This window comes from Nymphalis io, chromosome 11 (assembly GCF_905147045.1).
Source record: "Nymphalis io chromosome 11, ilAglIoxx1.1, whole genome shotgun sequence".
Taxonomy (NCBI): Eukaryota; Metazoa; Arthropoda; class Insecta; order Lepidoptera; family Nymphalidae; genus Nymphalis; species Nymphalis io.
The window spans coordinates 2262687-2287497 of NC_065898.1; the positions used below are offsets into that span (position 1 = coordinate 2262687).

Here is a 24811-nt window from a genome sequence, read left to right on the forward strand (position 1 = left end):
TTTAATTAAAGCTATTTGTAATATAATAATATATGTTCCATCTTGTATTCATGTACATTTTATTTTTCAATTATAGCCTTATAACATTATGCTCTTATCACAGGCTTAGAGTTAAAATTCTAACGAAAAAGTAAGTGTCTGCTTAACTTTTGCTGCATATCTATCGAAAATTATACAATTTTTCCGAAAAAGTATGTACACGGTCTAATAAAAATAATTGCACGAAGCACTGCTATTGCTTACTAGTTTTGAACCTAATAAACGTAAATAAATAACTAAGCAAAAAGCAAAAAAAAAATGAGACTATTATTATCTACTGATTATCTATTTATGTAAGAAAAAAACTTTTTTCACATTATTTACACCAGATTGTCTGGTCTACAGGTGCAAGCTGCATTTGTTATTGTCATTGTAATATAAAACGAGCGACATACAATACGTTTTAATTATGAACTAGCTGTCCCTGATGAGGTTTTAGAGTGGAACGGAATTAAAACAAAGGAAAACCACTCTGTCAGTTGAATATATATATTAACTTACTTGTCGAGATTGTAGTGTTTATAACAAAATTGTGATTTTTATGTATTAATATTTTATTTAACTAAAACCAAGAATTGAGAATGGATATTAATACCACGTCACTAAACGCAAGACAGTGTTGATGCATCATTCGCAGTTCATTACACTTTACATTAGATTTAAAAATAGATTTGCATTCAATGCAATATTTGCAATGTACTAACTTGTGAATTTCACAACACAAACATTTTCTCCTTGCAAACGTTCAAAGTACCTACGAAGTTTTTTTTGTTTTCTCAAATCCAATTAAACTAAACTTGAATATAAACATTGTTCTTGCGAGCAAATATGTGCTATCTCTTTTGACAATACCCACTTCTATTACGTATTAGAATGTATATTAAACAAATACTGTCAACCAGCGGAGTGCGACCTTGACTTCATAAAGAATCCAGTCTGTGTTCGCCGGCCGGCGACCAAACTTGTTTTTCCGCCTTATTTCCATAGCGAACGTAAATTAGATTTACAAAACCAAGAAGACACTTTTACCGTGAAACTCAAACAAAACTAACGTGTCAGTAATAATGAAATCCTTCATAGAATATTCTGCAATAACAGATTTTCCTATAGAAAACTTGCCTTATGGTGTGTTCACGTCGTCTAAAAACGTGAGTGTAAATTAAAAGTTTATATAATCTGTTTTGTTATGTTTTTTTTTACAATATACTTTTGTTATTTTCTTAAACGATACCAACTTCAGGTTTTGGAATTCGTTAACTATCTATTTATAAGTTTAAAAGAGATTTCATCTTTTATTCTTTTAGATTTTTTTAAACATTGCACATTATAAAATTGTGTTGTGATTATTTGCTGTAGCTGATTAAAATGAGTAAAATGTAGCATTCCACTGAGGAAGTCAAGTTATGTAAACATACAATCTTATCATATATTCAACTTTATAATGCTGTAGGTTACAAATATTACCTACCTCTATAGACTACACTACATATACAATCAATAACTTTTTAAGAAAAAGAAAATTTTTAGATACGCCACTTTCAGATACATGGATATTATAAATAATTATTTTTACAAATAAACAATATAGGTATAGATTGGTAGGAAAAGAATAAATGGTTTCGATATTTTTACGATATACTTCTGTTTTTATTATTAATTATAATTTATATTTATTTAAAATATTTTAGAACAGTCACCCAATGTTTAAAATGTATGAAATACCAACAAAATAGTTTTTATTTTGAAGATTTATAGGACACATAAATAGGTCAATAATAAAGGACACCTATAATAACAAGCAGCGGATATATATTTAAAAAAAAAAAAATATTCAACTTTACACACAGTGATATATTTATATATAGGAAACTTTACGACGTATTATTTATGCCAAACTTAAACGGGTTTATATACCTATAATTCTAATTATAAGCCGATCGTTAAGAATAACCATATTGGTGTTAAAACGAAATAGGAAATAATAAATAGAAGGAGTTAGAAATAGGTAACTAGTACTTTGCGCATCAGTGATGCCAACTCCTACAGAATATTTTCCCTAGGACCTTCAAATTCCCCTAAAAGAATCCTTAAATTTTTTGTTGTACACTCGGTTTGAGAGGTAATTTCAAATTCAAATTAAAATACATTCAATTAGTATAAAATAGCTCTTGTATTTATGCGGGTGAATTTTACACATTTACATACATTAATTAATGATCTAATGAAATTAAACGATTTTTATTTTTCATTTAGTGACCAGAAATCGAAGCTCGGGCGGGCCTCCTAGGTGTTGTACAAGCACGCTGACCGTTGAGCTATTATTTCAATGTCAATGTATTATAGTTTTTTGATATTTCAGTTGGTTGTTGCGTTCGAGGCTTAATATAAATTGTATAGAGTTGTACGTTTTTTTAAGGAAAAAAAAATATCGAATAATAAACCCCCTAAATAAATGCAATCCCTAAACCCCTGGATATCTTGATTCCCCCCAAATTTGGGGGGAAAACCGCCAAGTTGGCATCACTGTCGCGCATACTTCTTAACGTATGCGCGAAATACTAATAATATAAAAGATTATTGATTAAAAAAGATAATTATTATTAAATCCAAAATAACAAAAATCATAACTTTATAAAACAAAAATGCTTTAACGTTGAAACCTAATTATCTTTCTTGTCAGATATAACTTACGGTCAAATTCAAATGTATAAATTGTAATAAGTAATGTTATATGAAATAAATATTTGAAAAATGTGGTATCTCTTTAAATAAGGCAATAATTTTACTTATTATTTTCGAAAGGGCAAATTCGCGGCGCAAAAATTTTGAAACGGGCCTTCACTTTATCAAACTAAATCTTCCTACCAATGTTAAATGGTATTTTGATTTAGTATATAAAATATATTTACAGGCCCAGAAACACATCGGTGTTGCCATTGGAGAATGGATTCTAGACTTGAATACAATCTCGCACCTATTTACCGGAGCGCTCTTGAAAGACAAACAACATGTTTTTAAGGTAGTATAAACTTTATTTCCATTTTATTATTTAGTTGACTTGTTATTGCAAAACATTATGTAAATACAATAATCCACTAGTTTTGTAAACAAATTTATTATTCATAATTTATGAGCTCTATTAATATTATTAATTTATGCTTTATATAAACGTAAATTGTTGTTTACAGGAAGAAAAGTTGAATGCGTTTATGGGATTGACAAAACCACATTGGATTGAAGCAAGGAATACCATTCAGAAACTTCTCGACACTAATAATACCAAATTGAAAAATGACAACGAACTTCGACAAAAGTAATCGATTTGATTTAATAAAGCATAAAAAAGCTTCAATATATTAAGTAAGAGCTCGTAAATGTCCCACGAATGTCTCTTCTCCTCTTAAAGTTTAATGTTCCAAACTTGGAGCTAGTTACATTTGCTGCTACAATGCGGGATGGTGGATATACGTGGCAGTATTTCATCCAAAACTGAACTCATTATTCTTGCCTGGATTTGAATCAGTTCAAATACAAATCATTAGGTCATCTTGAATCTTTGGTTTAATATATTATTTATACCTTTTTTATTGTTATGCAGACATACAATATTGCATAAACAACTACTAAAACTAGAATTTATATATGTAACAATAAAAATACGTCTCGCTATTTCTGATATAACATGATTTACAAATTTAACCTTCCAGAGCTTTTATCAAGCAGAGTGATGCAACGATGCACATGCCAGCAGAAATTGGCGACTACACGGACTTCTACTCTTCAATCCACCACGCGACCAACGTGGGCATCATGTTCAGGAGCAAGGAAAACGCTTTAATGCCTAATTGGTAATAAACCTTTTTCAACTTCATTATTTTGCAGTATGATTTAGCATAATTTTATAATAAGTCGGTCTATTATTTTTTAACTAGCTATACATATACAGTAACAGCCTATTAATATCCCATTACTGGACTAAAGCCTCCTCTCCCTTTTTGAGGAGAGGGTTTAGAGCTTATTCCACCAAGCTGCTCCAATACAGGTTGGTAGAATACACATGTGACATAATTTCAATGAAATTAGACACATGCAGGTTTCCTCACGATGTTTTCCTTCACCGTCAGGCACGAGATGAATTATAATCACAAATAAAACACAAGAAAATTCAGTGATGCTTACCTTGGTTTGAACCCACTGTCATCGATTAAGATTCACGCGTTCTAACCACTAGGCCATCTCGGCTTTTTCAGCTATACATATATTACATACTAATATGTTATAATATTTCTATCGGAAGTTTCTATGTATTTAAATAGAGAGATGTGCATTAGATGGGATATGTATATATTTATCTTTTCCATTTTCAGGAAATATTTGCCAGTTGGTTACCATGGCCGATCCAGCTCCATCGTTATATCTGGAACTTCGATCACAAGACCTATGGGGCAGACTTTGCCTGTCGAAGGTAACATTTGGCCAAAAATGACAATGATATTTATATATATAAAGTGCCAGAGACTTTTTTATATATATACCGTTTCAAATTAAGAAGTAAAGAAAAACAAAAAACTTTAAGATTTAAATATTACATGCTCCTTTGTATATATGTATACAAAGGAGCATGATAAAAATATCATTAGATAAAAATAAATGTGGAAATAACTAACATAAAAAACAATTTATAAGCCATCATAATAAAATGTGATTTTCATCTCTTCTGACAAATTCCGACCAATAGGAAACTAGCAAATTGCGCAAAATCTATAACAATGTTCAGGCGCAAAAACAGATACATTCTCTATTCCATTGCTTTAATAAACCGATGGGATGGCAATTAAATACAAGAGGAGAGAGTTCAGGCGCAAGACTAACATGCTTTCAGAGGCATTTCTTTACAGAATAATTTATTCGCTTTATTCAGACTTTGAAAACAGGATTAAAACATCGGAATCTGCAGCCTTATAAGTAAACTATTAGATCATAGGGAGCGTCTAAATACATAATTGATCTTATCGTATTTTAATCCTTTATGTCATGCGTCTTTTAGGAGCTGATCCTCATTTCGGTCCATGTCGTCTGATGGACTTTGAACTTGAAATGGCTTGCTTTATTGGAGGTCCTCCAACTGCCCTTGGAGAAAGGATTACAGCTAAGCAAGCCGAAGATCGCATTTTTGGTTTTGTCCTCATGAACGATTGGAGTGGTTTGTACAATACTTACATGTATAATGTAAATTTTTATAATCATGACAATGAAATGAGTATGAAAGTGAGATCTAGATCTATTTGAGAGACAACTAATCAATATTTTAATTCCAGCTCGCGATATCCAAAAATGGGAATACATACCATTGGGACCATTCACAGCCAAAAACTTGGGCACCTCTATATCGCCATGGATTGTGACAGTGGAAGCACTTCGCCCTTACATCGTGGACAACTACCCTCAGGATCCAATTCCGTTTCCTTACTTGCAACATGATGATAAATTCAACTTTGATATTAAACTAGAGGTGGATTTAAAGTGTAAGTTTGAATAATATATATAATAACAACATATTTAATTATTTGTTCCACGGTTTGGTTCAATACTATTGTTATACTCCAGCAGTCGCGGAAGATGATAAGAAAAAATTTCGTATGTTGAACCCTCATAACTTGTCTCTGTCACTCGCATATGAATAGGTATATTGCCATCGTATTTACTATTTACACAGGTGCAATGAACGCCGTCATCAGAGATTTCAAGCCATTTGTTCTAAACTTCTTTGCAAGAAAGTTTTTTTAAGTGCACATATTATTTGGTTTTCAATTATTATTACTTTCTTTTTAATTTTAGATGTGGAAGAAATTATTTATTGCTAAATTGTTAAAATTTTAGAAATTGGATAGTCAAGTAGTTAAAATTCTATGGATTTTATCATATTATAGTTAATGTGATAGGCGAGACCTCTGTCAGTTCTTCAGACACCAAAAGTAAATAATTCAAATGAAATATATATTAAGCACAGCATATTTAATTAATATTTTTTTCTACCAAACGATAATTAGATAGGTAGGTTTAAATGTCTTCAATTTGTAATTATTTAGTGTTATTTGTAAATAAAATCGATAGGCAATTACATGCAGTACCCACTTATATAAAATTTAAAAAAAATACTGTATTTAAAAAAGTAATATTTTCATTAATAATAATTTTAGAATATTATATATGTAAAATGTTGTCAATTATAAACTTAAACGCTAGGTAAGAAGTATACCTAAGCAGCATAATAAAAACGAATTATTTTATTTTAGCTGAGAAATCATCAGTGATAACCACTATATGCCGATCAAACTATCGCTTCCTCTACTGGACAGCAAAGCAACAGCTGGCACAACAAACTATAACTGGCTGCAACCTACGTCCGGGCGATCTGTTAGGTTCTGGGACTATTAGTGGTGATGTAAGTTAAATTCCAAATATTTATATTTTAGCAAATAATAGCATGATAAAACCCAATTTGGTAATCCAACCTTCACTGTTTCAATTTCATCTGCAGGTTCTGAAACAGATTTTGAACACTTTTGGAACTAAATCATGATGTTGCATGATATTATTTTTCCCAAAAAAAAATACCTATCTGCTGATTGATTTTACTCAGAAATAATAAAATTATAAGGATGGTTATTTAGACTGGTAATTTGGTGTTCAGTCTGATTAACATTTTATCTCTTCTAAGATATAAAAATGTCATAGTGCTTAAACTTATTAAGGATAAACATATTTATAATTATATTTTCAGACATCTGATTCCTATGGGAGCATGCTTGAACTAAGCTGGAAAGGTACAAAGCCTCTTCGCTTGCAAAATGGTGAAGAGAGAAAATTCTTGCAAGATGGAGATACTGTTATACTCCGGGGTTATTGTGTGAATGAGCTGGGTGTCCGGATTGGTTTTGGAAAATGTGAAGGAAAACTTCTGCCGGCCTTGCCTTACAAAGAATAAATTACAATTTTTCAATTTAATACAAGATATTTCACCATTGTGATTTAGTTTTTCCTCACCTTGTGTCACTGCCAAGTGTGTTTTTAATGCAATTTTTTAGATAGTCAAAAATAAACAATTAGTTTTGTATTTTTGTATATTTATTGTTTCCCTAATTATATCTGAAAAATATTTTTTTAACCTATTATTTTCTAAATTACTAATGCTTCTATACATTTTATTTGATAATGATATTAATGTTTGATTTTGCCATTTCGATTACATATGTGTAATTAAAATAAATCGATTATATTAATAAATACAGATTTATATTATTTACACAATACAATAACTAAATTGATTACTAGAAGACGCATTATGTTTTTGAATTTCTGTTTATTGTATATAAATTCATCACAACACTTATCACAAACAGGTATGACCACGGAACACTTTTACTCAGAGAATATGGGTATGACATGACAGTAATACAAATACAAAATACATATGCGTCAAAATCAACCATAGAGCTTTCTTCTTATAATAATAACTAACGGCGGACTAACAAACTGTACGCCTTGTCTGGCCATAACAATTTATTAACCGCAATTTTATAGTAAAACTAGCTAGTGGTGGCGGCTTCGAACGGTTAGATAAAAAAGAAATGTATTTTGGATAGGATTGCGTAAAATACGTTCTTAGTGAGCGTCTACGTCGGGGAAAAGTAACTGTGACAAATTTTAAGTCAATCGAGCGGATAGTTTAGATCTCGTGATGATCTCGAGATACTCAAATATAAAATTGTATTGAATAAAGATACAATACCATACAAATTAATAACAAACAGCATAATACAGAGAAAAAAACATTAAACAGTACATATAGAGAAATGACATTTAAGCAAGCGATAATAGGTTTGGGGGCGACCTAAACTAGCCTAGTTGTGATCTACTGCCTGTTTATATATTATAAAAGGTAGTGATTACCATTTACATTGTCTTTGCTTGGTTGAGACATATTCGCACTTAAACTAGTATCATTCCATGTATACAAAAACCGTTGTAGGGTACGGTAAAGGCGAAGTTCACACTATGCAGAACGTTACATACTTACCAAAAAAATTACTTATTTCATTAGAATGCTAAAAAAATCCAGTTTATAATGACAACTTAGCAGTAAGCTAAACTAAACAATTTCAAATAAACTTATTACATCTAGCAACCTTACACTTGTTTGTGTTAAGCATTAAATGATTAATTAAATAAATATAGGTAGGTAAGCAACTAAGCAATATTACTTCCGAAGTTTATTTTTCGGTATTGCGAGCCATTGACACTGTCGAGGCCATTTGGGCCAACAGCAACAAGTCAGTTCGAAAAAAAAGTGGGCGATGCTTAAAACTAGTCTAAAATTAAATAATGCAATCATATGTATGATGTACAAGGCACATAATTTTTATTATTCTTACTTGTATCTGTCAAAGAAGTTCACTTCAACATTAGCTCATTTTTTTAATTTTTAATAAACGTGTCATTATGCAACTGACACTTCTAGAATTATAATTACGTCACTAAATCACTACGTCTTAAAACTGTCAACTGAGTACTGACGAAACGAGTACCTATATGCCTACCGGCTTATATAGGTTAGTAAAAATATAAAATTAACATAGTATTTATATTTTTAAATGTATATTTTTTAATGGTGTTTAGCTCTGATATATCTTATGACGTTTTGAAAAACACTGGTACAGGTGTCGCCCTCTGTTGAATTAATAAAAAGCCAATGAAGTAAGAGTACCTAATCTGAATAAAAATTAAACTTTTAATTAGTTTGTTAATCAATAACTTACATATTTATAATCTTGTAAAGTTCAAAGTATTAAGCTTATGTTAGAAAAAAACATTCGTTCTGTGCAACATATTTCGTATTGTCTTGTCTTTTGAGTAACGGTTTAACAATAACACAAGAAAACATTAACAACAAAATAACGTGCTGTCTTTTTTTAAAAAAAGACTTGTTTTGTTTTTGTTTAAAGACTATTTCATAAGATAACAATTGTGTTAAATATTGATTTATAGTTATATTGCCTAATCTCTCTATTTAAACATGACGGAGCTGAAAATTATGTACTTATTTACTAATATCACAGATTAAACGCATCACAGTCGTTTATTTTCTTATCCAGAGAACCTACCTATAATTTAATTATTAATGGATTGTAAGAAGTCATCTCATCGCGCTTCCCGGTCTTCTCGTTCTTACGTACACGACCCCGGCTAGCGACTCTATCATAATTTTTCTCAATACATACGTGTAAGAAAAATACTTATAGTATTAAAGCCAATATGTATTATAATTATATAAAAGTCCTCTTTAACATCTAGTTAACTAGACTAGACATTTAGTTCGTAGACAACGTGGATTAATACTGTGCGAACATACATTTTACATTCATTATATTTTTTCAAACCAACATACAAAATAGTGTAAGATTTTATTTATACAAAGATATTCTAAAATACAATATGAATATATTTAACTATATATTTAAACGAGTACCAATAAACACTAAACAACGAAATGTATATTATGATGATAAAAAAATATATTATGCAATAACTACACGTTAATTTCTCTATTATATTAAATAATGAGTAGTCTAAATTACAGATCCAAGATGGTAATACAACTCGAGTCTACGGTTACGGTAACGCGGTACAAAACAAAAAGTAAATAGAACAAACCCACCTTAATATTAATATTGCTTGTGGTGTGGGTAATGGGTAGAAATATTATTCATGCAAACGCTCATGCGCCCTTCTCTTTCAAGTCCAACTTATAAATAATAATATTATATATGTATGTGCTCAACATACATACGTACAACGTAGATGTTTACTATCCCACCCCTATAACATATTGTGTATACAATCTAGGTACATATAGTATAGAAATGCATTCTGCGGCAGGTACTTGTAAACGAAAGGATGGAATCTAATAAAAAGAAGACTGAATCCGTCTATTATATCTATTGTCTATGTGTGCGTGCGTTTGTGCATGTAGTGAAAAGAGATTGAAGTACTTTTTACACACATACTTCCCACCCGACAATTTATTATTAGGAAGGGGCCAAGTTAGGTTGAAATATATACAAACAAAAATAATTATATTTCTCCTTAAGCTATAAAAAAATTAATGTGCAGCACGCACACTAAGCCAAAGTTGCAGTAGACGCATTGATTCAAAATTTACAATTAAATTAAAAACACCTGTGCAACGAAAATCAATGCAGGTGTTTCGTGTAAGACGTCGAATAAATCCGTCTTCTATTTCAATATTAAATTATAAAATGACGAGCATAACTTAACTTTGAACCTTTTCACTTGGAATGTATGAACGTTAGTGTACAATTTATAAAGTTGTATATATTTAATTACGGTATAATAAAGCATGCGGGGGGGCGAGGCGGCGCGCCGCGCTCTCATATTCCGTATATTGATTGTGTGCGAGGGGGCCGGGGCAAGGAGGGGGCCACGGCGTGCCCCACTCTGTTTTTTACGACACGGCTTTCTGTGTAACATAATAAGTATTTAAAAATTTTGTGAAATGTTTCGGTGTTATTTGTGAAAAATTGGGAAGTAGGAAAAGTGAATACGAGGTGAGAAATTTTTACTGCGATGGTTTAATTCAAAATTTACGTTTTGCCGAATATAATATAAATAAAATTTTATAGCTCTAAATTCCGTCGGCGGCGCGTACCTACAGTATTACACTGTCATACCGCGTACGTATAGTGTTTTTTACGGGCATCGTTCTAAAAATAAGTTGTAATAATTATAATTTTATGTAGCGGTCGCAGCAGAGACGGTTTTCTGTCGATTTTTTTATTTTACGAACAGAAGTGAGTGATTTGTGCTTGATAGTGTTTGTGGTGGTGCAGATGCAGGGGCTCGTGAGCGATAAGACGTTCCACTTGAAGTGGAACAACCACCTGCAGAACCTGAGCCAGCTGTTCACGACCATCTACTCGTCGTCAGCGCTGGCAGACGTGACGCTCTCCTGCCGCGATGGGACTCTTAAAGCGCACAAACTCGTCCTTTCAGCATGTAGCCCTTACTTCGAACAGATATTCAAGTAAGTCCATTAATTATTGCTGCGTTTATTCATTAAAAATAAAAAATGACTAATATTAAAATGAATCATAGTACTATCTTATTTATTTTATATGGAATATTATTAAAGTTTTATTGAAAATTAACGTAAAATATAAAAGGTATTAAAATCGGTTAAGTAATATAATTTAGTTATATAAAAAAAAAATATAATAATTTTATCTAATGATAAGAAAAAAATTAATGTCCACTTAATAATATCCAGATAATTTATTATTCAATTTATAAAGGATTACTGATAAAGTTGTTATTTAGTAAAATGTTGAATATATGAAAAAAATAACTTCTGTTAGGGACAACCCATGTCAGCACCCCATCGTGATTCTTAAAGGGATACCCTTCTCGGAAATAAATCTCCTGGTTGAGTTCATGTACAAGGGTTCAGTGGATGTGCAAGAATTGGATCTTCAGTCACTGATGCACACAGCTTCAGAACTAGAAATTAGAGGTCTCGCTTATGAGGCCCGTGATAATGCTGCGCAGCTATTGAATGTGAATTTGGAATATCCCGCCTATGGACAGAATGCTGCTACCACAGCAACTGCAACTACTTCAGCAACAGTTTCCACATCACAGACATACCCTCAAGCTCGCACAGATGTTGAGAGGTTGAAACAGGTAAGATAAATTTTTGTTTTATTCAAAGGTACACAATATGCAATAATTGAACATCTAGGATGAGAATATTATTAATTTCGGCTTTGAATTGTAACTATTATAGTATATATTATAGTATATATATATATATATATATAGATATTAGATGGTTAAACATTTGAGGAATTAAGTAACATAGTGGAACCCAAGCAAGTTTATTAGATAACTTGTTCAATGCTGATATAACACAATGTCTAAAGGACAATCAACAGGTCTCGCATTAGAATTCAAGCTTAGATCTAAAATAATTATAGAGCTTGTTTAAAACTTGAATTAAAGTTTCTTGTATTGCATATAGAAATGCAATGATTATAGCTTTTTAATTTTATTCCACAATAATGTTTTTTAAATTAAAACAATTTCACATTAAAATATAAAGTAACTTAAGATACACATGTCTTAGACAACATTTTTATTACTTAAAAAAAAAAGAAAATACATATATTAATGTATATAAATAAATTTGAAATATGTTTATGTACTGTTAATATTGACAATTTACTTTATTGGTAAAAATTTAAATATATCTGAAAAGATAAGTTAAATAAGAATGACTTCCTAATTCAAAATGGCTTCTAATATTAATTTTAATATACAACATTTTTAATTAATGTGAAAAATAGCAGTGATTTTATATTTGCTTTTAACCAACTGTAAATTGTTTCAACTTCCTTTGTTCTTATTTAAACAATAAATTACAATCAGATGTTTCATCATTATTAATAGTACTTGTATTGAATATTTTATAAATAAATTAAATATTCTAAACTGTACTTGTATTTAAATATCATTTGGTATGCTTTTAATATACATAAATAATAAGTACAATATTTTAAAGTTTATACAATTGCTTTGGATAAAAATTGCGATGAAACATATTCTTAAACAAATTAGATATAATATGTTTAATTATTTTATAGAGTTTAAATGATTTATTGACATTTCATTCATTAAGTTAGCATAATAATTGTCACTAAAAATTATATAGAAAAAGAAAAACATATTCCTAAACGTTTTTATAATAAAACTTCGACCTTAATTATGAAACACGTACTTGATAAAATTACATTCTTATAATTTGTAAAATACCTTAGTTATAGTAATTGGGTCTTCAAATGGTAATTAGGCTTGATGTTTATCTTTTTAAAAGCAAAGGTCCTAATTAATTCAAACCCGTCGCTTTTTGACATAATACATTGCAAAAAAAATGCATTCGAAATAAAATGTTTTTAGTGGAAAACGTTTTTAATAACATAATCGGCCACAAAATTTCACATGTATCAAGCGTTTTTTTTACTTTCGTGTGGCTTCCAACAGGCATTTAAATATATTTGTTGATTCGTAAGTCTTTATATTTAATTAGTATTTTAATTCATTTTAAATACGTTATATTATTTAAATTGCTAATATTATATACGATTGGAAATATCTCGATTATTCTTGGATTAGGGCTTCGTTGGTCCTTTGACCTTGTTTGCTTGTGACCTGTAAAAGTTTTTGTAATCAAACAAAAGAATTCAAAAATTCTTATTTTCATTGAACAGCTAGACTTTATATCCGTATGAGTTTGTTTATCGAATACAAAACTTTTTTCACTTGCGAGGCCAAGACGTACCTATCCAAAGGTCATTTAATTAATTGAGGGATTCATAAAACATTGGTTTACTATGGACTGATTAATAAAAGTTTTGCTATACCTTATATAAAATCTAAAGTGTGATATACATTGGTTTTGTTTATTGTATAGGCGAAACATTTAACTAAAATATTTTACTATATAATATCTACGTATCGAATCAAAATGACTCGTCGATTCTTTAATAAAATTTAGGCTGGTTGTGCATTATGCTGTCATTTTGAACGTAGCATTCTGTTTATTAATAAATTAAACTGTTTTATTTTGAGCTACGGAGAGAAAAGATTTCATTTAAAAGCTAGCGATACACATACATTAGGGCATTGGCGCTCGAAGGGCTATTACTCATTACTTACATCGACACTGCGCCATCAACCTTGGGAATTGAGATGTTATGTTCCTTGTGCCTATAATGATACTGGCTCACTCGTCCTTCTAACCGGAACACAACAATACTAAGTAATGCTGTTGGCGGTAAAACACGCAATGTCTGGGTGCTACCTATCCAGACGCGCTTGCACAAAGCTCTACATCCAAGTAAACTATTATTACAATGTTGGCGTTACATGATACATGACAGTTATTTTCACCCAGTAATATAGCAGATAGTAGTAGAAATATATAAAAAAAAATCCCCACAAATGAATTCGCAAACACAGCCCTTTGGTTAAAAGCTAAAACAATTCCTTGTTCCACAAAGAAAAAAAAAATGTAGGACTGATTCTGTCAGATTTGTATTTTTTTTCGTCCATTTTGTTCTTTTATCGTGGACTGAAAAAGCCGGTCCTAGGTCGTGTCGTGACGCACATAAGCATATTATGCTATAGGCCATAGGGTTTACCTCTTTAATCTCGAATATCTTGAATTATTGGTCGCGGCTGTCTGTGAAATAAACAAACCAGTATTTTTATATTAAAGGTATAAATACTTATGAATGTTGGATAAATTTAAACACCGATTATAATCGTTAAAAAAATTCTAATAAAGAACACTATAAATGACAATATACATATATTATCTGTTAAAGTTATATCTTATGTGCTACAGTTTTTACTAATAAGTTAATTCCATATAAATGTAAAATTATACACTTATACATAAAACATACGTCGTATACATAAATCAAACATGTATCAAAAATATTTTAAATTATACTTAATTAATTATTACTCTCAAAATGATTAAAGGGTAATCGAATATTTCTAAGTAATAAAAAAATCTTAAACTCAATCGCAATGAAATCAGATGTTTTCATATTAATACTTGTGAGTTGTTTTAAATGAAAATAAAACATTCATTGTTTAAGTCTGTTGTGGGTTGAGCGGTAATGAATAATAAATAATATAATATTGCGCCACGTTTAATTTAATGTCGGTATTTTATGATTATTAATAAGTTTTTTATTATTAAACTTACGTCTTAACTAAAATCATATAATTTATATATATTTTTAACAGAATAACTATAAAGCATGCTAGACAATACTTTGAACACTTTGACATTAACGGCGAAAAAAAAAGGAAAAAAAAATTAAATGTCTGTGGTCGGAACAGCTGTTATTTAAAAGTAACATAAATAATACATCTGAAAGGAAATTAATGCATAAAATGTCTAAATAAAGTTGCTCAATATAAAGGCTTTTTAATCAAAAAGGTCTTAATATTTTTTTTTAGTGTGTCAATTTTTTTTAATTAACAGAATTTATATTTGTTTGTGATTTGTTGCTTATCGCTGAAATTATCATAAAATAAACATGACGTTGGAAATGAACAATCATTATTATTTTTTATGCTTTCTACCGAACATTCGAGATTGTATAAATAATTATATGCACAGATATATATTTTTTCTCTTTAATTGCAACGCTTAATTTTATTCCAAAAAGGTCTATGATTTTATAGGTAAACTGAATAAATAGACAACACATGTTTGCGGTTCGTCTTAAAACTGTGTAATAATTTTTCATCTATGTATATTAAGATTAATTTAAGTCTTACGCGTGATTGCTAAATTGAATGAAATGACGTAATGGGCACTGAGTCATTTTTCTCGAAACTGTATACTTTATAGGCTTATTTTTAGTATATTTATTTATTTAAGCAGTTTATTATATACCTAATATTTTTCCGCATATACTGTTATTAAATATTTCAAAGGAATGTTATATGACGATAAATTATTATTTAAAAATTCATCCAAACAGGTTATGAAATATCAAAACCTTTTTTTTCGCATTCTCATGGTAAAAATTTCGACAGTGATTTATCAATTTCTTACTCGGTATCTAATAAAAAAATAATGAACCAGCGTTCTAAAATCGATATCAATAGCCTCGTACGACTTAACATATTTTTTTTATACATAAAATGTTTTGTTCATCTTATGTAAACATCTGCGGAAACAATTACGTACAATAGTTGAATTTACATTAATGAACTTTAATAATGACGGGAAGTATTACTCATTTATTTAATTTTACACTCCCAGTACTAATGTTACGGACAGTATTATCAGACAGATTATAATCTACGCACAAAAACGCGCGAAAACGACCATTTGCGCAAATGTATTATATTTAATACAAAGTCATTTAAATTAACATAAGATATATATAAAAAAAAACGTAGCTACGCCTAAAACATATTAATAATTTATTGTATATTAATCGCTTGCTTAAATCTCTGTATATAATTTAAGTGATAGTACTCGTCCATATCTATATTTTTTTAATAATTACCTCTTTTTTAAAATAAATTATGTTACATACTGCAAATTTTTCGGAATATTACTGTATTTAGCTATTCAAATAAAATAGTGTTAAATAACTTATCTAGTGACCTGTTTGAGGTTAGAATTTTTCAATTATAATTTACCTTGTCATATATTTTTATATTATCTTTACCTTACATCGTAACGCATTAAACAACAATACAAGGGCTATCACTGTAGGCTTTTTATCCGACAACGGCGTAGCCTTATAGAGAAAAATGCATATGCTCTGTGTATACATGTACCTATGTTGTCATGTATTTTGTATACCTTATCCAAACTTATCCTTTAACCCTCTGGTACTGCTAGCCAAAGCTTAATATCAACTGTTGATATATGGTATAAATACATTTTTGTGAATTCTGACATGACGTAAGTCTCACGAATTTTCACTTGTCCGTTTGTTTGGGGTTGGTTCAGTGATTTCTCTCCCATTCATCTAGTTATATCCCAAATATTAATTAATGAAGTTTTTGCTATAATTTCTTTACTTATTTAATATAAATTAATATCCTGCAAATATTGTTATACTGGGTTACGGCCTCGTATCCTCTTGTGGAGAAGGTTTGAAGTTTCTCCAGTGCGGATTGGTTTTCTCACGATTTTTTCCTTCACCGCCGAGCACGAAATAAATATTAATTTATTTCATATGAATTTATTTTTAGTTAAAAGAGAGCAATATAGTAAGGTTATTAAAACAGTTAATTTATCAAAAAAACTCATATAGTTCATTTATTTTGATGGTGAGGTTGTGGAACTTAACGTCTCACGCCACGCCATTCATGGATCTAATGAAAGTGTCTTGTTTTTATTGTTTACGTAAATTAGTTTTGTCCACGACGTGCTTTGTAGGGCACGAGCGACCATACTGTTCTACGAAGTCTTGTTTCTCATGATCATAATAGAGGAATAATCATTTTTTGGTCCATTGGCTGCATATTCAAATCCTGATTTCAAATCTCTCGTCATCATAAAGTTGTTAAAAGTTTATTAAGAATTTCACAGTGATAGCCCATTTTGATGGTTTTAGGGAGCACTTCCAGCACTTCCAGCACTTTTATACTCCTTTGCATCGAAAATCATGTACATCCTTTTTCCTCCGCCAGAACTTTTTACAATAATCGTCGATTCATCAGGCTATGAACCTGACGGTATAATAAACTATGCACATATTTGGGTAAAACAAAACCTCATGCGGTTGGCTAGTTCTTTAGATTGGTCGCCGTGGTACGGCTATGGCAACCGTGTTAAAGATAAAAAAATGTGGCCGTCATGCCCGAGAGATGTGGAACATCGAAACTGATAGTTATTATAATTATATATAGGTGGTAGGGCTATGTGCCCGTTTGCATGGGTACCACCCACTCATCAGATATTCTGCCGCTAAGCGGCAATACTTAGTATTATTGTTGCGTTCCGGTTTGAAGGGTGATTGAGCCAGTTTAACTACGGGCACAAGGGACACAGCATCTTAGTTCCCAAGGCTGGTGGTGCATTGGCGATGTAAGGAATGGTTATTATTTCTTACATCGCCAATGTCTACGGGTGGTGGTGACCACTTATCATCAGATGTCCCATTTGTTCGTCCATCTGCCTATAACGTAAAAAATGTGTATAATTAAAAAAAAATATTATATATTGTATAAAAACAAGGGAGTATAGAGCAGCGGAGAGGGGGCAGATGAGAGCGTCAGCCGTTTGTATACGGTTGGTCCTGCCCTTAGGGGCGCCAACAGGTGTTTTAATTAAAAAAAAATGAATTGTGATGCTAACAAAACGAGATATAATTATCTAATTAGTAAAAGATTAAGGATTATTTCTTAACCGCGCTGCGTCATTTTAAGCTGGTGGATGTTTGCTTTATTCGCTATGTTTTCTGAACATGTGACGAAACAAAAATAATATCACATTACAAATGGTCATAGCCAGCATTCTATCTCGTTTCTTTCAATTACGATTCACATGTTACATCTCATTTTGCAAATAACATTGTCTTAATACAAGATTAATATTAACAAACAGGTTAATTGTAAATTCAATAATCCAACCTATTTGACCTCCTTTGATTATTTTATTGAAATGATTCTAAATTAAGCATCGTAATCAAACGCATCCAATCCGATCAAAACATCGAATTTATATTGTTGTACTTAATAGGTATTAATGTAAAATTATATTTCCATATAAACGTTTTATGATTTTTTTCGTACGTATATTTTATAGCTGTATTATCAAATTTAAATATTAAACATTATTTAAATTCAAGATAAATATTGAATTTCTGATAACTTTGGGCTATAAAAATAAAAAAAAAAATTGTATCGCCCGCATGATAAGTTATTTCATTCGCTTTGTTTATTTTTATTATAATCGTATATATGTTATTAAATGGAAAATTTGCTTATTACTAAGGTAATAAGAAAAAATCAATATTGATAACTAAAACTATTTTAAATACCAATATTGTTATGTTTTATTTAAGAGACAAAGCGATGGTCCGATTTATATACTATTATGACTACTTTTCTCCTAGGGCGTCGAGCGTTGGGGAGTGCAAGTGTTAGGTAAAAAAATTTCACCAAACCCCCTTGGGGTTCAAGCTTGCTTCGTACAAAATTTTATCAACATCGATTCAGAAGTATAGCCATGAAGGAGTAAAATACAGACAGATAGATTTACTTTCGCGTTTATAATATTAGTATATGTAGACAGTACATCTTACTGCCTCGTTGGTCTAGTGGTTTAATGCAAGGCCGCAGAACCGGAGGTCCTGGGTTCAGTTCCCATATCGGGAAAATAAAAAGTTATTGGGTTTTTCTGTCAGAAAATTCTCAGTAGCAGCCCGAAGTCTGGAAGTTGGAAGTGTATACACTCTCGTGCCTCGGAAAGCACGCGTAGCCGGTCCTGCGCCTGAACTTTTTCGGGTCGTGTCGGATTGCCATCCCAGCGGATTATGAGAGTTATGGAATAGAGAGCGCACTTGTGTTTGCGCACACACTTGTGCACTATAATATCTCCTGCGCTGTTGGCTAATCTCTCTTGAGATTGGCCGCCGTGGCCGAAATCGGTCTGGAGGACATTATTATTATTACTACATCTTACAATGTATAAATATTATTTATACTTTATTGTACACCACAAGAAAATCATGCAGAAATGTGCTTAGCTAATTATTGTGTAGTACAAGGGACGGTCTTATGGCCAATAAGCCATTTCTTCCAGACAACCCAATCAAGAGACTTTAAAATAGAATATTGAATTATATGCAATTATATTATCCGACTGAACATACAAACGTTTTGTTATTCCGGAATAATATGAGAGATGGCCTAGTGGTTAGAACTCGTGAATCTTAACCGATGATCGTGGGTTCAAACCCGGGCAAGCACCACTGAATTTTCATGTGCTTAATTTGTGTTTATAATTCATCTCGTGCTTGACGGTGAAGGAAGTGAAGGAACATCGTGAGGAAACCTGCATGTGTCTAATTTCATTGAAATTCTGTCACATGTGTATTCTACCAACCCGCATTGGAGCAGCGTGGTAGAATAAGCTCCAAACCTTCTCCTCAAAAGGGAGAGGAGGCCTTAGCCCAGCAATGGGACATTAACAGGCTTTTTTTTTTATAGCATAGGAAGGCGGACGAGCATATGGGCCACCTGATGGTAAGTGGTCACCAACGCTCTTAGACATTGGCATTGTAAGAAATGTCAACCATCGCTTACATATCCAATGCGCCACCAACCTTGGGAACTAAGATTTTATGTCCCTTGTGCCTGTAATTACACTGGCTCACTCACCCTTCAAACCGGAACACAACAATATCAAGTATTGCTGTTTTGCGGTAGAATATCTGATGAGTGGGTGGTACCTACCCAGACGAGCTTGCACAAAGCCCTACCACCAGTAAGGCTGTTACTGTACTGTTTTACTGTTAATAATATGAACTTGTTAAAGTTCTGTTTACCAATAATAACCCCCTCACCCCCTTACAAAGATTTGTGACAGAACTCAACCTGACACATGGACTTACCTGACGATGTTTTCATTCTTTATTTAACATATAAAAATTAAATGGTTCTTGCTCGGATATTACTTGGTGATACGGCTTTGTGCAAGCTCGTCCGGGTAGGTACCACCCTTTGATCAGGTATTGTACCCACAAACAGTAATACAATAGTATTTTTGTGTTTCAGTTTGAAGCGTCAGATAGCCAGAGTAATTAAAGGCACAAGGGTCATAACATCTTACCCCAAGTTATTGCATTGACGATATAATAGATACTTAATATTTCTTAAAGTGCCGACGTCTATGGGTGTTGGTGAACATTTACCACCAAGTGGCCCAATTGCTCGCCCCCCTTCTAACTTTATAAAAAAAAGTACCACGAAATTCTGGCAAGATTCTCATATATCATTTTTTTTTATAGAATAGGAAGGCGGACGAGCATATGGGCCACCTGATGGTAAGTGGTCACCAGCGCCCATTGGTGATCCATTACATTGGCATTGTAAGAAATGTTAACTTATATCATACGCCACCAACCTTGGGAACTAAGATGTTATTTCTGTAATTACACTGGCTCACTCACCCTTCAAACCGGAACACAACAATACCAAGTACTGCTGTTTTGCGGTAGATTATCTGATGAGTAGCTGGTACCTACCCAGACGAGCTTGCACAAAGCTCTACTACCAATCCACCAAAAGTAAAATCCATTGTGTCTTATTATAATCTGTTTTATAATCTCTATGTGTCCTCATTAGAAACTTTCACGAAAGTAACTTATTAAAAATTACTATAGGTTAGACACGATGTTATAGTTACAGTTTATTATGTTTAATTATTTATAACCGACAGAGTTAATTATTTATTTTTATGTGAAAAATATATAATATTGACGCGCCTTAGGGGTAAAACCTACTCCCATGGTGTTACAGCACACGGTATGACGCTCTCTTATGCTGTTATGTCTTGTTCCGCTCCCTTCTCCCTTATGCGCCCGTGAAGGCGTGTGAATAAATATATTTATTACATTAAGGAAATTTAATGTTTTTATTTATCTTACTTACTTAATTAACACAATAACTATCAATTTAAAAGTATTGTATTTGCATTTTATTTTTAATGATATCAATAATAGCAATTAGACCGATTGTCTTTCTGTCCAGCGCATGCGAATCAGTTTCGAAAACAACTGGTATTAGATTCAATTCCTGTTTTTTTATTTATGTAGAAATCCAGTCAGTCTTGTTCATGTGTTGAAAAATATAATATAGTTAATTGCGTCAATGCAGTTCGAGAGAAAATCTCCGGTCTGGTCGCTTTCGTCACGAACGGCTGAACCATAACAGATGTACTTAAACTTAAGTATCTTATATCCCCCCATAATAATATGAAATTATTTTTATTTCAAAAAATGAAATACCGTTTAAGGTTACTTAACTTTGCTTGATTTTTAAGTTTTTACCTGCGATTTCGTTTGCGTTGAATAAATATTCTTGGTTTACCCTTTCAGGGTTTATTCAAAATATCCTCTTCCAAAGTTCAAACTATCTTCAAAGTAAATTTAATGAAAATTGTTTAAGCTAATTTAGTACTGACTATATGAATACGTAAAGATATTTCTTGTATAAAACTTTTCATTGAATTAAAATATTTTAATATTTTGAAAGAACGTGATGGAAAGGGTTGAGAGAGCGTCTGATACATTCTCAAACGGTGGCTGCCTGAGGGTGGAAGCGCTTAGCGTCGGATTAATATGGGTATTATATTCTTAAGACGTGATTATTATATCTATACGATAACTAAAAAAGAGTGACTATTGGGTTCTTTTTGCCGGTTTTTATCCGTAGAATCTACATTTGTGTAGTTCTACGTTTAATTTATTGCGTTATATAGAAAATCAAAGGTCTTCTTAATTCGTTTTGAGAAATGCCTGTAATTATGGAATTTCGTTATTGTTTTGAACTACCTGATGAGTTGCAGACTTGGATTTTTGAATACAGCTCAAGATCGGCGGACAAAAAAAATACGTGTATATATCTATATCAATTTTATAAATATATATTATTAATGAAATACATTTCGATTTTAAATAAACTTAATACTTAATCATCAGTCTATAAAAATTGTTTAATCTGAGAGGATTGATAAGAACAGATAGTAGACAGGTAAATATTAACCAAAGGTCGCAGGTTCAAATGAGTAACACAGAGTTTTGATATAATTTATTTAGGTTCATAATTTATCTCGTGTAAAGAAAAATATCATAAGGAAACCTGCATGTGTCAGAAGAAATTATGTCCCGTGTATATCCATCAAACTGCAGTGTAGTAGCGTGATAGAATAAGTTCTAAAACCTTTTCCTTACAGGAGGCTATTAACCAACGGTAAGAAATTTAATATGTATAATAACTTTTAATTTTTATAAGAGTTTTATAAGGCAGATGTTAAAATAATGACGAGGATAAACCAGATTAAAAAAAAACATCTAATGCAGCCGTTTGTTACCAGCCCGAGTCTAACCTTCTAAAGCCTGCCAGGGTTTAATTAAAAAAAAAAAAATAGATCGCATCATCACATTTGTTATATATACTTCTGGTTATGTTATTATAATTTTTAATCTGTGATGATAAATTTCTATAATATGCAAAAAAAATAGTTTATTTGTTTAAAACTGTTATTTCTATATATATTGATTCAACAATTGAATGGGCTTTGATATAATCCGGAGACAATTTATAGGGTACTCGGTGAGTCTCCACGCCTCACATATTCTACTACCACCATTATTACTTTGATTTATCGTGTTCCGGTTAGAATGAGAGCCAATGTAACATAAGAGACAAAACATCCCAAGGTTGGTGGCACATTGGTGATTTAAGGGATGGTTAATATTTGTAACTGAGCTAATTTCTATGGGCGTTGATGCCATAAACTGAAAACCATTTTCTTACCCATTAAAAAAATACTATTTTGATACCAAATACATTAAAACTTAAATAATCAAAAAACTATATTAATGAATGAGTAATTTCAAGTTCGAAGGTCTCATAAACAAAATAATTAAAATAGAAATAATACGTAAATGAATTTGAATATAAACGAATAATAATTGTACTCCTTTACTGCCATTGTTAAGTATAATGAAATAACGGACTTATTGCTAAAAAAATATTCACGAATTTAAGAACACACTCAGGTACAACTACTTAAGATAACAAATCATATCAAATTATATAAGTAATTAATTTCTTCATAAAAACACTTGTAATACTAATTTTACATGTCATTATTTAAAAAAAGTTTTAGTTTGAAAAAGTATATATATAATTCTATCTAATCTTTGGCAGTCTAATTTAGAGTCGTGTTCTTAAACGGAAAAAACTAATTGTAAATTTTGTTTACTAAATAGATATGACCTCTTAGGAAGACTTACATATTTTGGCGATGAAAATGCTACGTCATCGTACATAAAGTCATTGAACTCGAAACGCCATTATTTTAACACAAAACCACATTTGTAAATTGTAAGTAACGGTCTATATTTTGACAATTATGAAGAATCGTGTTCTGTATTATAATTAAAAATAACGACTAACAAAAAATATTAAATCTTATGCTTCGTCTCGACAAAGCTTAAATAATTTCACAACGAATTTATTTCGAGATAATACATTTTATATAAATTAAATATTCCGTTATGTTAATAGTACGACATGCATGCGTGACTTTATGTAGGTAATAGCAAATAGTCTATGGTCTATTTCGTCGGATTACGTAATCTATGTATAATAGTATATGTTGTCTGTTATTTTTAATAATTCTCTTGTAAAATGTAAAAATACTTGCGGTACAAATAACGACTCGGGTAGAGTTCGTTAAGCATTTCCGCGTTGAATAGCAATTTCTTTTCTCTCGTGAAAAATGAACAAACTCTCTTGTTATTGTAAGTTAATATATATGTCAGATAAACATAAAACTATGTGAGAATTTTTTTTTTATAAATAAGCACATTTTTTGTATATTAATTTTTAACTAAGCTTTTAAATTAGTGAAGTAACAGTTTGTAAATGTCGCACTGCTGGGCAAAGGCTCTTTGAGGAGGTTTGAGCTTACTGCCCCATGCTGCTTCAGTGCGGGTTGGTGGAATCACACATTAGGCATACTTGATGAATTATAAGCACAAATTAAGCACATGAAAATTATCTGGCGCTTGGCTGGGCTTGAACCCGGAATCTTTGATTAAGATTCGCGTCTTATAACCAATTACCATGTTGTGTTTTTATTTTCAATATACGAGATACCTATGTGGGTACCGAATGTAACGAAATTAAAATATTTATGCTTCCTGTATTATTCTAACCTTTACAAAGTCTAAATTACATAGATGGATGTCCTAAGATCCTTGGTTCACACATATCGTCACTTGAAACAAGTTGACTTATCAAGGCAACGAGCAACGGCCGGAAAAAAAAACGTTTTCTTAGGGTTCAACTGATTCGCAATACTAATGCAACGGTATATACTGCATACATAGATTGCAACGGTCCGGTAAACCCTATT

At 31.3% G+C, this 24811-nt stretch overlaps 2 protein-coding genes across 6 annotated transcripts in view; both read left to right on the top strand.

Moving 5' to 3' along the window:
• The first annotated feature begins 962 nt into the window (after positions 1-962).
• Positions 963-7156, top strand: LOC126771624 (fumarylacetoacetase). The gene is made up of 9 exons (XM_050491612.1): positions 963-1187; positions 2951-3058; positions 3228-3352; positions 3747-3887; positions 4407-4504; positions 5087-5242; positions 5358-5564; positions 6336-6484; positions 6824-7156. The coding sequence occupies exons 1-9, from the start codon at positions 1104-1106 to the stop codon at positions 7025-7027; spliced, it is 1272 nt and encodes a 423-aa protein (XP_050347569.1). The 5' UTR covers positions 963-1103; the 3' UTR covers positions 7028-7156.
• A 3369-nt stretch (positions 7157-10525) lies between these two features.
• The window catches only part of LOC126771590 (zinc finger and BTB domain-containing protein 17-like), a 299967-nt gene continuing 285681 nt past the window's right edge, over positions 10526-24811 (top strand). For all 5 annotated transcript variants that reach the window (XR_007669553.1, XM_050491559.1, XM_050491562.1 and 2 more), the window contains exons 1-3: positions 10526-10667; positions 10950-11143; positions 11475-11799. Coding sequence is in view for 4 of the 5 variants with exons in the window: in XM_050491559.1 (XP_050347516.1) it covers positions 10950-11143; positions 11475-11799 (519 nt within the window). In the remaining variant the exon portion in view is untranslated. The remainder of the gene's footprint in view (positions 10668-10949; positions 11144-11474; positions 11800-24811) is intronic.

What these genes read in the sequence shown, in the direction of transcription:
- LOC126771624 (XM_050491612.1), top strand. Translation starts at nt 1,104, where the DNA reads ATGAAATCCTTCATAGAATATTCTGCAATAACAGATTTTCCTATAGAA. An exon ending in CCTCATGAACGATTGGAGTG is followed by an intron (nt 5,243 to 5,357) that starts GTTTGTACAATA and finishes TTTTAATTCCAG; the next exon opens with CTCGCGATATCCAAAAATGG. An exon ending in ACTAGAGGTGGATTTAAAGT is followed by an intron (nt 5,565 to 6,335) that starts GTAAGTTTGAAT and finishes ATTTTATTTTAG; the next exon opens with CTGAGAAATCATCAGTGATA.